The 12,010-nt window shown below is 52.5% G+C and overlaps 1 protein-coding gene across 1 annotated transcript; it reads left to right on the forward strand.

The window, feature by feature from the left end:
• Nucleotides 1-1,997: 1,997 nt before the first annotated feature.
• On the forward strand, nt 1,998-11,454 carry OVOL2 (ovo like zinc finger 2). The gene is made up of 4 exons (XM_076334809.1): nt 1,998-2,149; nt 2,883-3,073; nt 5,326-5,515; nt 9,291-11,454. Exons 1-4 carry the CDS (start codon nt 2,050-2,052, stop codon nt 9,599-9,601), a joined length of 792 nt encoding a protein of 263 aa, XP_076190924.1. The 5' UTR covers nt 1,998-2,049; the 3' UTR covers nt 9,602-11,454.
• Nucleotides 11,455-12,010: the final 556 nt, after the last annotated feature.

Here is a 12,010-nt window from a genome sequence, read left to right on the forward strand (position 1 = left end):
GTAGCTGCATTTTGACCTGGAGCAAAATCTCAGACGTAACAGAGAAATTACATAGCCTTAAAGAGAAAGAAAGAAAGAGAAGGTTTTACGTGTGGTATTGCTGAGGTATTGCCTGAAGGCGTGCTGAGGTGGCTTCTCCCCTGGTACCTGCGGAGACTGTAAACTCCCCGCAGGAGCGGGGGGACCGAGTAGGTGCCCCCAGCCCTCGCCATCGCTCCCAGGGCCTGTCCCGCGGGTGAGCGGTCAGGGCTTAAAAGCCTTCCTGGAGGACCAAGTTCTGGGTGGTGGGGTAACTCCTCTGCTGCTTCAGCCTGCGGGATGAAGATGTCTGCGCCTGTGCATCGCTCCGGTAGACCCTGCCAAAAGCGGGTACGGCGGGTAGGGCTGCTGCGGCTCCTGGATGGGATTTCCTGGCTGGAAACACCGCTTGCTTTGGGACGCTCAGCCTTGAGGACCTCTCCGGCAGCGCGACACCTGATGCGGGGCTCGAGGCTGGGGCTGGGGCTCCTCCATTCCAACACCCGCCCTGGGACTCCAGCCACTCCCGCGCCCCCAGGACTCAGACCCCCTCAAGAGCTCACACCAGTTTGCCCCTGGATAAAGTCCCCAACAGCCCCACACTGGTCGTCCTCGGCCCAAAGAGCCCAGGTGGAGCGACTGGGGATGTGCGTTAGGCAGAGCTCTTTCATTTGGCTGCTGTGTTTGAAGGCGCGTCCTTTCCAGAAGCTCCAGATCTGTCCCCTGAAGTTAAATCTTCATCTCGATGAAACCAATGGTGAAACTCCCGTCAATTCCCCCTGGCCTGCATTTTGCTCTTTGGGAGGAAAGCGGTGACCTTAGAGAAGAGCGATGCCATTTGAAAGGCCTCCTCACGCAGGGAAGCAGCTCTTGGTGCTCAGCCCCACCAGCCTGCAAAACCGCTCCAGCCCGGTGCCGGCTCCGCTGCGAGGATGTGCTCGGGGAGGAAGGCACCGAGTGCGTTTCCACTCTGTTTAATAAAAAAGCAGATTGAATAGTAGGCGCGAGGCAGGAGAAGGCACCCCTGAATGCTGTTAAATACCCGAGGACACGCCATGCACGGTCTTCGCTGTGCTCAGAGAATTTTCAGTGCAGTTTTGTGGGTTTTCTTCTGTTTCTTTTGCTTCCTTCCCCCCCCCCCGCCCCCGTCCTCTTCTCTTTTGTTTCATTTCCACTTCGGGAGGAGGGGGAGAGGACAAGAGGCAAATAAAAAAAAAAGCAAGGGGGAGAGAAAAGGCTGAGGCCGTGACACGTTTTTCATTTTAAATAAATGACTGAAACAGAATAAAGCCCTTTTTTTAACGGAAGAAAGGCTTGTCATTAAGAAAAATAATAACAACAGCAACAACTTTCTCTGCCTGCTGCTGCCCCGAGGACAGCTCAGCCTCTTCCCCGGCGCCCTGGGGAGCCCTCCCCTCCGCGGGCTGCCCGGGGGGGCCCCTCAGCGCAGCCCCCCGTGGGCGGCGGGACCCGCACCCGCGGGTGGGGAGCACCCCCGGCATCCCGCTGCGGCGGCGGGCGGGCAGCGGGTCCGGCCCCGCCGGGGTCCCCGCCAGCGGGGCGGCGGGCGGGCAGCAACGGCGGGGCTCCCCTCCTCTATTTTCTTTTTTTTTTTTTTTTTTTTTTTTTTTTAATTTTCAGACGTTGAATTCTTTTGCAAACATTCATGCCTTAGGAAGGGCTGGAACAAAGCTCAGCTGCTCCAACCGGTCGGACAGGTAAGCAGACTTGTTGACACCGTTATGTTTGCAGCACGCATGCTCCTTCCCAAGTTTCCTGGTGCATTTTTCTATTCCACCTTATGAAACTTTCCTCCCCCCCCTTCCCCTCCCCTCCCCTTCCCCTCCCCGCGCCTCGGCGGCTCTGCCCGGTGCGTGCGGTCCCGCTCCCCGCGGACGGCAGCGCAGCGCCCGCGCCCCGCCGGGCTGCGGGCGGGCGGCGGGGTGAGCCGCCGCTCCGCTCCGCTCCGCGCCGTGCCCAGCCGTGCCGTGCCGTGCCGTGCCGTCCCCAGCCGTGCCCCCTGCCCTCGCCATGCCCAGAGCCTTCCTGGTGAAGCGCCGGAGCCCGCAGCCGGCGGTGCGCAGCTGGGATGGGCTGCCCGACGAGGAGAGAGCCGACACCTACATCCCAGGTACGGCGCCGCCGGGCTCCCTCCCCCGGCACCGCTCGCCGCCGGGAGGGAAGGAGGGAGGGAGGGAGGGGGGGGTCCCCGTCGGACCCCAGCCCTCGCCCCGGTCCCCGCGGGCTGCTGAGGGGGCGGGTTGGGGGGGGGGGGGGGCTTTGCCGCGCCGGGGGAGCCCCGAGGGGGCGGGCGGGCGGCGGGCCGGGGAGGGCTGTGCTAAACGTCGGGGGGGCTCGGGGACCCTCCCCGCCCGGCGGCGGGGGTGGCGGGCGCCGGCCCCGACGGGCGATGCCGCCCCCATGCCTGGCACCATCTCCCACCCCGGGGCGCCCCCGGGCATGGGGGCTCTGTGTGCGTGTGTGTGTGTCCGGGAAGGTGGGAAACCTCGTTTGCATGAGAAAGGTGGCGGGGGGAGGAGAAGAAAGGACCTGGGGCGGGGGGGGGTGATGTCCTCCTGGCCTCCCCCTCTCCTCCTCCTCCTCCTGCCCTTGCCCGGGGTATAACGGGAAGGCGGCGGAGCTGGCTCGTTTGAACTTTGGGACCGTTCGTGTTTGAGTTTCCGATTGCAGCGTGAGCCGGGGATCCTCCCCCGCCGCCCGCGGCCCGCCCGCAGGTTAAACACCGGGGCTCGGCGGCTCCCGCCCGCTGCCACCGCTGCCCTCCGCCCGCCGCCGCCGCCTCCCCTCCCCTGGCCGCGGCTCCGCCGTCCCCCTCTTTATCGCATCCCCCCCCCCCGCTGCAGGCGGGATCGGCTGCGTGCTGCTGGGCTACGAGGACAGCTGCAGCCTGGAGAGCAGCGGGAGCAGCGGGACCCGGGACGCGGAGCCCAGCGACCCCCCGACGCCCCAGCCCGCCCCCGGCGACCTGGGCACGGCCGGGGGGATGCTGCTGGACCTGGCCGTCAAGCGCCCCGTGGTCAGGTCGAAAATCAAGGTAACCGCCCGCACCCCCACGTTCTCTTCCCCGGTGATGGGGTGACCCCGCTTCGAGGGCAGGGCCCGGCTGGGGATGCCGGGTGACAACAGTCCCTTGGGCTCTCTCTGCTAGAGGTGGCAGCACCCGTCTCACACACCGAGATGGAGGCCTGCAAGAGCGGCTGGCCGTAGGATGGCAGCGGCAGGGCAAGCCTCGTAAGCGACGTACCGTAATCTTCCAGTGCCCTTTGCCTCCCCTTATCCCTGCCTGGGACACGCTGCCCCTGACCTGCTTGGCTCGGGTCCCGCAGGAGCTCTGAACCCAGCCAGGAAGGACCAGCCCTGGCAGCTAGGAGTCATGCCCCACGGTGCGTGGGTGGATCTCGTTCCTTAACGTGGGGCCTCCCTAAAAGGCCACCTTCTAGGCTGTAGTCAAGCCTTTCCCAAGGGGGGGCTGTGGTGAATCTTCCCACCATCCCCCTACCATCTTGACTTATCAAGAGAGCAGCTAGGAAAAGGTCCTCCTCTGAAGCAGTGAAAGGCCATTGTCGCCTTGAGGTGGACCCGCAGGCTTGCTGAAATGAAGCAGTTATCTGTCCATTAACTTTGCTGAAGAGCCTCTCTGCGGCACGGGCAGGAGCTTGTACTGACTGGGTGTCCCCTGGGCAGAGCCGGCAGAGCAGAGCGGCGATTTCCCTCCCAAGGCTGAGAAGGCAAATCGCTCACGGGCTCCTCGTGGTACCTGAGAACCCAGGACCGAGCTCCCAAAGCGCAGTGGCAATGCATGGGGTGGAGGACCAGGTCCATCTCTGAACATCCAGGGCTCCCCTCAGCAGAGGTGGAGCCAGGCCACCCCGGTGGTAGGAAGGAGGAGATGTGTTTACCGGTGGCCAGTTAACACCTCGTTAAACCCTGGCTGTTGCTTTGCTGGATGGAGCTGTAAAAATTCCCACTGTCTCTGCTGGGATGACAGACTTCCAGCCACCGTGTTATTAGTCTCATGATTAACGCTAGGTTTTCACCCTGCTTATGTGCGGCCGCATAAGGTGGAGTCCTGCCTGTTGCCCAACAGATACTTCCCAGCCGGCTCCCCCTCTAGTTTCGCACCTCATGGCTTTGCAGCTGCCTTTTTTTTTTCAATCTTTCTTTACAATTTCAGGTAGCGTTGCTTCAGTAGTAAGCAAAGGAGGGGGATCGGGAAAAATAACTGGCTCTTCAGGAAAAAGAAACCCCAGACGTATTCCTCTTTATGAAGAGCTTCCCCCGCTGGTGTTTGACTTTAACCTACTTTGTATAATTTAACCTGGGCTATTAGCAACAGTCACAGTGAAACCTCGCTTCGGCAGAGTTGGGTTTTCTCAGCGTGCCACAGAAACTCCCCAAAAGCACCACGAGAGCTGATGGACTTGTGCACGCGGTGCCACCTGCTCTGCTGGCTTTCCCCCGGCTTGAGCGGCTAGTGGCGAGTGCGTCCGCTCCCCCGTGAATAATTAAAATAATAGTGAAGTATTTGCATCTTCCAGACTAAGCCTTCTCCTCTGAGGAACACTTCCCGAGAGCTGAATCATCAGTGTCTCCCTTAGTCAAGTTAGGTCATGGTGTTGGCGCAATATTTTTGGTGTTAGGAGCGGGAATGAGGAGATTAACCCCTAATGACACTCTGATGTTAATTAACGAGCCAGGGGGACCAACGGGAGATTAGTGCCATTGTTTCAGTCTCTGCTGAGTCAGCGCAATGTGCCTTGGTTTATCTCGCCAGCCTACCTTTTTTTTTCACCGCTGGCTGGTTTTCGAGGGACCCATAGCAGTGGGAAGTGTGATTAGCGAGAGCACCACATGGGTATGACTTTGTCAGGCCAGGGAGGGCCTCCCGTCCCCACCCAGGATATTGGCTGAGTGCGGGAGCAAACACACGTGCGGCCCCGGGGAGAGGTGCTCGGAGCCCACGCGCGTGTGCTTACGGATGTGGCTGGACGAGGGTCCCTGCCTCTGGAAGGTATCCTGCGCACAGGCTTTGTTTTAACCCCTGAAGCCAAGCTGTCCAACGTCTGTGGCCGTCCCAAACCGTGCACGTTAAGTCACCCACCTGATTGCAAGGGAAGCGTGAAGGTTTCACCCGGCTAGAATCTCCCGAATGCTTTCACTTTTCGTTTTGAATATATCCCAAGTATTTTTTAATGCAACAATAAGCCATCCCTCCTTATTTCGTTTGTTTTCTGTTAATCTTTGTCATGTCGATGCCTACTCACCCTGGCCTCTTCCATTCCTTAGTTCACCACCGGCACCTGTAACGATGCTACGGTGCATAGCTGCGAGCTGTGTGGCAAAGGCTTTCGCTTGCAGCGGATGCTCAACCGTCACATCAAGTGTCACAGCCAGGTGAAGAGACACTTGTGCACCTTCTGTGGAAAAGGCTTCAACGACACCTTTGATCTGAAAAGACACGTCCGGACCCATACCGGTGAGAACACGTTCCCCGGGGGCTTGCGGGCGGCTCTGGGTAGCAGGAGGTGGGAGAGGGGGTGAGATGGGACAAGGATGGGGGGTGAGGGTAACCCGGCAAGACAACAATACAAAACCCAGGTAAACAACATTTGCAAAAAACAGCGGGGATGTGGTGGAGGAAAGGGAAAAACATGAGTGTGGACAGATAAAAGCCCTGGGACTAACCAAATCTGAGGAGAACTAGTGAAATCCCTGTGAAGCAGTGTGGCTGCATGAGCTGCCATCCAGATCCGGTGTAGATGTGGCCGTGCGCTGCTGTGCGTGGGTCAGCGAGACCGGGATAACCCACCCGGGATAACTCACTGCACGTTATTGCGAGTCCAGCGTGTACCGGTGAGCATGGGCGGGCGGTGGATGAAAACGCTTTGCCCTCTAGAGGCAACGAGCAGCAGTTTCTTGGTTTTTTTGCGAACCTTCCTCGCTGGCCGTCCCACGGGATGGGGTTATGGCTTGGTTTTGGCACTGTCTGCAGAAACTGGCGTGTGGTTCACGTCATGCCTCCAGCTTCTTTAGGAAAACTAGGCAACACATCTGACTTCTGCTAACCCTGCGTGCTGCATCCCCGCCTACTTCGGGCTACCAGCTCCCCCAATCCCCTTTCGGTGCCGTTTCCCTCTGCACGTCCAGCCCTCCAGTTTGGCCACCGGCCTAAACCATCTCCACTCACTTGTTGTGCGGGTCACAGCATGGGTTCAAAATCAGGGGCAGTGGGTTGAAAATCTCCCGACAGCAGATCCTACTCTGGATTGAGGGGGGGGTAAAAAAGTTGCCTTTAACCTGGGCTAGTTCCCTCCTCCCTGCTTGCATCTACACCAGATGTACAGGCATAACTGAGGATGCTGTGATTCAAGCCCGTGATGGCACTGGAAGAAAGAAAAATCGTCCCTTTCCCTTCTCTGCTCACTCTTGCTCCCCAGTCGCTCCCCTGGGCTGGAGGGATGCATGTTCCATGACTGCTCTGCAGTGAGGTTGGTTCCTGAGCCCACCCCAAACAGCGGCGGTTGTGTTTCTTCGAATTGGATCGATTGCCTCAAATCCAGCTTACTGGTCACAGAAGTGCTTATCCTAACCTGGAACAGGGAGAAGGCCGCCTTTTTGTTTCTCTTCCTTCTTTTTCTTAGTGGAAGTGATGGCTTAAATACCTATCAACCCCGTCCTCACCAAGCAAGACGCCTTCTGGCAGGCCAGGCTGGCTGTGCTCAGGAGGCTTTGAATTTGCGCTGTAGGGCCCGGAAGATGCATCCACCACATCTCCCGGACACGTTCCAGCTTTCCACATTTGCGTTACCTACGGGACCTTCCGATTATTTGGGCTCGCTCTGCAATGTCCCTTTTTTGGTTTAGACACCATTAACCAGGCACACCGCTAGAGGTGACGCAAGTACGTTGGTGGGCAGGAGTTGTTCCTTAGCAGTAGAGCTCACAAAAACAATGCTGCCCGTTTCGATGGGAAAGCATTGGCCGGAGCCAATGTTTTGGACTGTTTTGGTTTGTTTGTAAAGCTTCCATGCGGAAAGGAAAGCTGCTGGCTGCGAGCAGGGACCTGCCGCTGGGGTATGGCTGAAGTGTGGAGTCAGTGCTCCTGAAAGAAGTGATTTTGCAACCTGTCCCCTCATCCTTTGAGTTTCAGAAACTAAATCCAAGAAGGTGTCTGTTCAGAAGCTAAAAATATATATATGCTGTGGCAGGTAGGGTTGAACTCACTGTGCAGGAGCGGCGCCAATTTTGCGAAACTCTGGAAGGGAGGAAAGATCTTTGTGCTGGACAGGAGTGAAAAACCACTGTCCTGGAAATGTGAATCTTATGGTTAGATTGTCCCCAAATTTACTAGAAGAAATCTGGCATCACTATTTCTCCTCCCCAGTGTAAAGCCAGGATGAACACTCACATACATTGTATTTGCCTGGTGCCTTGGGTCACGGGGGGGATGAAGGCTGGCTGCAGCAGCGGTACTGATAGCATTTTGGCACGTAACTTTTCCAGGCTGAAATACGGCATCTCTGAAAGCGATGGCCTTTTTTATTTTCAAGTTGATTGCTGTTCAGGAAAGCTGGAAGTGGTAGTGTTGGCTTTATTTTGTAGCTACGGGTGCTCATCTACGTGTGCTTTACTGAATTTCGGTGTTCCAGTGAAAATTGTCGTGCAGCGTCTGTAACCAGACTGTGCAACAGTAGGGTAGTGTCAGACAGAGTCAGAAAGCCAAACATCCCAGTCTAGCTTCATGGCATAAGCAGACTTAAACATTAAAAAGTAACTAATACACAGTAATATCAAATTTTAAAATGATTCCTAAGTAACGAAGAGGTTCCCACAGCCCTCGTGGGCTGTGCCATCCTGGCACTACCTCTCTTGTGCTCGCACTCGTGCCTGTGGAGCCCTGTTGGCATCAGAAACCAAGGACGGTGAAGGTTTAAATTGCCTTCAGATGAGCATGAAACGGCACCGAAAATACTGTTTGTAAAAGATACATTTTTGTGCGTGAATTCTAATGAAGATGTGGGGTTTCTTTCCAATTGCAGTTTAATGTAGCTGAAGCAGTCTCACAGCAGCAGGTGTTAGGAAACTTTAGTCTTGATAGTTTAAGCCGGTGCACTGGGATAACCTCTTTTTACAAGACTTGCAAAAATGCAGTCAAGATGCTGCTTATTGGAACTTCTAATCAGTTTGGATTTCTGACAGAAAGATCAGCGACTGCGAGGTGAACTTAACACACTGCGACTACAAAGTTACAACTGTCTGTTGAACATGTGTGTTTTGCCCTTTTTTGCCTGGCTATTACTCACCATGGGTCCAATCTTCCACACGCTCGCGTTTCACCTTCCATTGGGAAAAGAGAGAGGCTTAGGTAACCCCTTGCCTCAGTTTTAAGGCTGGTCTTTGCTTGAAAACTTACTGAGCTAGTCTAGTAAGTAAAAATCACAACTTTTTAAGGTTTTTTTCAAGCGTCAATAAATCCTCAGCTATTTGTCATTCAAGTACTGGGAGGTTGTTGGTGGTGGTAAAATGGATGCTCTTTACGGCTCAGTATTTTTATAATGTTGGTTGTCTGTACTGAACGAAACTGCTCGGGCATTCAAATCACAAGCCAGCCCCTTCTCCCTCCTCTGGAGACACACATACCTACTTCTTTCATCTTAATGCACTTCTCTCTTCGAACTTGGGCTTGTAATCTCAATCATCACATCTATATTCCGTGAAAGCGCTCTCACTCGTTTGAAGTACTGTGATCGCTGTACGTTCACGTTGGGCTGCCGTTCGCTGAAGCCTCATTGAGCTTTGCTCACTAAAAGAGAAAAATTAACAACTCACCGAGATAAAAGATTTCATTCATTATAAAAGCCAAAATGAAAGGTTAGCTGAAACCGATAGTTTTACCTAATCACAGGACTTCAGAAAGTCAGGGCTGTAAAGGAGTAAGTTTTGCAAGAGTTGATAATGGCTTCTTCTTTAGGACCAAAGCGCCCATGGGCACCTGTCATCCTCAGCATCTGCCTACGTCTTCTCGAAACGTTTCTAGGTTTCTTACTCCTAAATATATCAACCCATTCCTGAAAATTCTAGCCTGAAAGTAAGATGTTTTATTTAGACAGTTAATTCTTTGGGCTAGTAGCTCCCTGCTGCTAAGCATTTGCTCAATAGCTGACAGGCCAGAGCTTTGCTCTTAGCCAGTTCCTTAGTCGGCTGTAAGAAACGCACATCAGAACGGTAATCGCTGTCTTTTAATGTTGCAGGAATTCGTCCTTACAAATGTGAGGTTTGCAACAAAGCCTTCACCCAGCGCTGTTCCCTGGAGTCCCACCTTAAGAAGATTCACGGCGTGCAGCAGCAATACGCCTACAAACAGAGGCGAGATAAACTTTACGTGTGCGAAGACTGCGGCTACACGGGCCCCACGCAGGAGGACCTGTACCTGCACGTTAGTAATGTTCACCCCGGAAGCGCTTTCCTGAAAAAAACCTCAAAAAAACTTGCAGCAGTTTTGCAAAACAAACTGAGCCCTGTCCTGCAGAGGAACTCCAAAGATGATGACAAAGATGAGTAACACGGTGGATTACAGTGGTCTAAAGGAATGAAGTTTACATGTAGGACTACATATATATTATTTTTTTAAAACCAATTTTGAAAGAAATCCCTGAAATGAAAGGGATGCTTTTGTTAACGGGACTCTCTTGATGTTGGTAGAACCTCAACTTGAAAGAAATATTCCCATATATGATGCAAACATCAGACTTTTTTATCTGGCCAAAAAAAATGGAAAGCTTGGAAGAGGCTGTCACCTCTTGGATGGAGTATTTACTGAAATGACATTCAGGCAACCTGTTTTCTGTTTCAGCTCTACCACACATCCGAGTGGCCACTGACAAATAAGTTCACCTTTCCCCAGTGTATTTTGTAAAGATAATAACCGTTACCTCCCGTACTTGAGAGGTTTGGGTGAAAAGTGCCGTGTAAGAGCAGCTACTAGTACATTGTTCTATGCAAAACGAATTACAATGGTCTTAAGGACAGGAGTACACTGTATCGGTAAAATGTGCAAATAACCTTAACTCTGCCCCCCGTGCAGTACACTAACAATTTATGGAAGCGTGATCCAAGGTGAGCTGAAACCTTTTTTAAAGGATGCAGAACTTTTTCCTCCAACTTTCTCTACTAGCGAATGGCATTATTCCAGGGCAGACTTACGGTCATGTTTTAGGTACTTCAAGCTGTGAACTTACTTTTATCACGTTTAGATTTAAGTGTAACCTTAACTCTGATGTTCCTGGACTTGTCACGCTCACTTTGGGGATTATTACCACATCCTTTTAACATACATCAATATCAATCCAGAAACCCAAAGAAAACACTTTAATGACTTGAAGATGTGTATTTTCTGTCATGATGAAATGCAATTCTGTGTGTATTTTATGGTTTGTATGTGTGTGTGTGTGTGTTTAGGTATTTTTTTTTTTCTTTTTAATGATCAAGTGCCCATTCGCTAATACAACAGAGCACTGCAATGCAGTGAAGAGGGAGACAGCCCGTCTCTGCCTCATGAGATCAGTGCAAAACTGCAGGCATGAACCTGGCCTTTCATCTGTAACCACTGTCAGTTTAGAAGGCTCCTAGTGAGACTGATGCTACATGGGAAGGAGGTGGCGATGATGATGAGGGACTGGTAGTACGTCTCTGTGCTTTTGGACTTCCCCTGTAGTCCTGCTCCAGCTCCTGTTGACCCAGGACAACCAAGAGGGTAGCCTATAGGGTCTATCAAGTGTGAATTTATGGATTTAAAATAAAAGGGGAGAGGGATGCCCATAACTGATGTCGCTGAAACCGCCTGACACTTTAAGACTCTTCAGAAGCTGCTGCAGCCTTTACTGGGCACTTGGGTGTCTATATTAGGAGCGACAGGGTGGGGTGATAACTTCCTCAGCAACCACAAGGTACTCTGGTCCAAGCGCATGTTATTCATCTGTCTTTTAACTTAATGGACACAGCCGCCCAACAGGTTTTACATCAATTTAAATGCATAACAATTAATGGGTTGCATTTGTAAATTCCAAAAATTCATGTCGTGTTCAAAATAAAGCTGTACATTTGGGGAGGATACGCTGTAGTCTATATATGTTGAAACAACAGCTGAAAAGCAACCCACCTAAAATACAGAGTCATAGCCAGGACCTTCATAGTCACTACTAAAGTGATAGATTCTGAGCGTCTCTGCAAGAATCGTAAAAATCTTCTCGATTTGCCTCAGTTTTGTACAGGCATCTGCTTGGGTTTTTGTGGGGAAAAGCTTCCAGGGGTTTTAAAGCATTTCTAATGATATTAATACTTTATTCAGCACAACTGTCAGTGCTTGGGACCTTGAAAGCGAGGATAATAAAGTGATGCTACTGTGTAAAGAACAAACTTGTCATCCTATGTAACGGGGAAGTTCACGGAATACTTTAATAAATGGGAAGTCCATGGAAAAAAAGCATCTGAGGTAAATTAGAAGATCCTTACTTTGCAAAAAGAGCTAAAGCCTATGCCCTGATCCCCAGTTTGTCTGAGATCGTGCCATTATAACTGAATAGTATAAATGGAAGGTTGCTCACTCTGAGCGAAGCTTGCGTGCTTGCAAATACATGGACAAAATTGCCTGGCTAAGAAAAGCGTTAACAGCCGGTTCAGCCAGGTGTGCTGGTGACACTCCCCTGTAACCCGCTCAGTGAGGTCTCAGTCATGAAACTCAACTGTTGAGTTCAGCTCCTAGGTGGGACTGTTGAGTAGAGTCCATCTGAGCATTCAACTAACTGCAAAGGATTCGTGTGCTTAGCTCTGCTGAAACCTCAGCCCTTACACTGGAGCAGCGGAGTTGCAGCTGAAACCCTCCCTATCTAGCTGGAGACACATTTTGTGGGTGTGGGTGTTGTTTTTCCCCCCCTCCTGTAGCACACATTGCTTTTGATTTCCCTCCAATATC

The sequence above is a fragment of the Aptenodytes patagonicus genome, chromosome 3 (genome assembly GCF_965638725.1).
Source record: "Aptenodytes patagonicus chromosome 3, bAptPat1.pri.cur, whole genome shotgun sequence".
NCBI classification, from domain to species: Eukaryota; Metazoa; Chordata; class Aves; order Sphenisciformes; family Spheniscidae; genus Aptenodytes; species Aptenodytes patagonicus.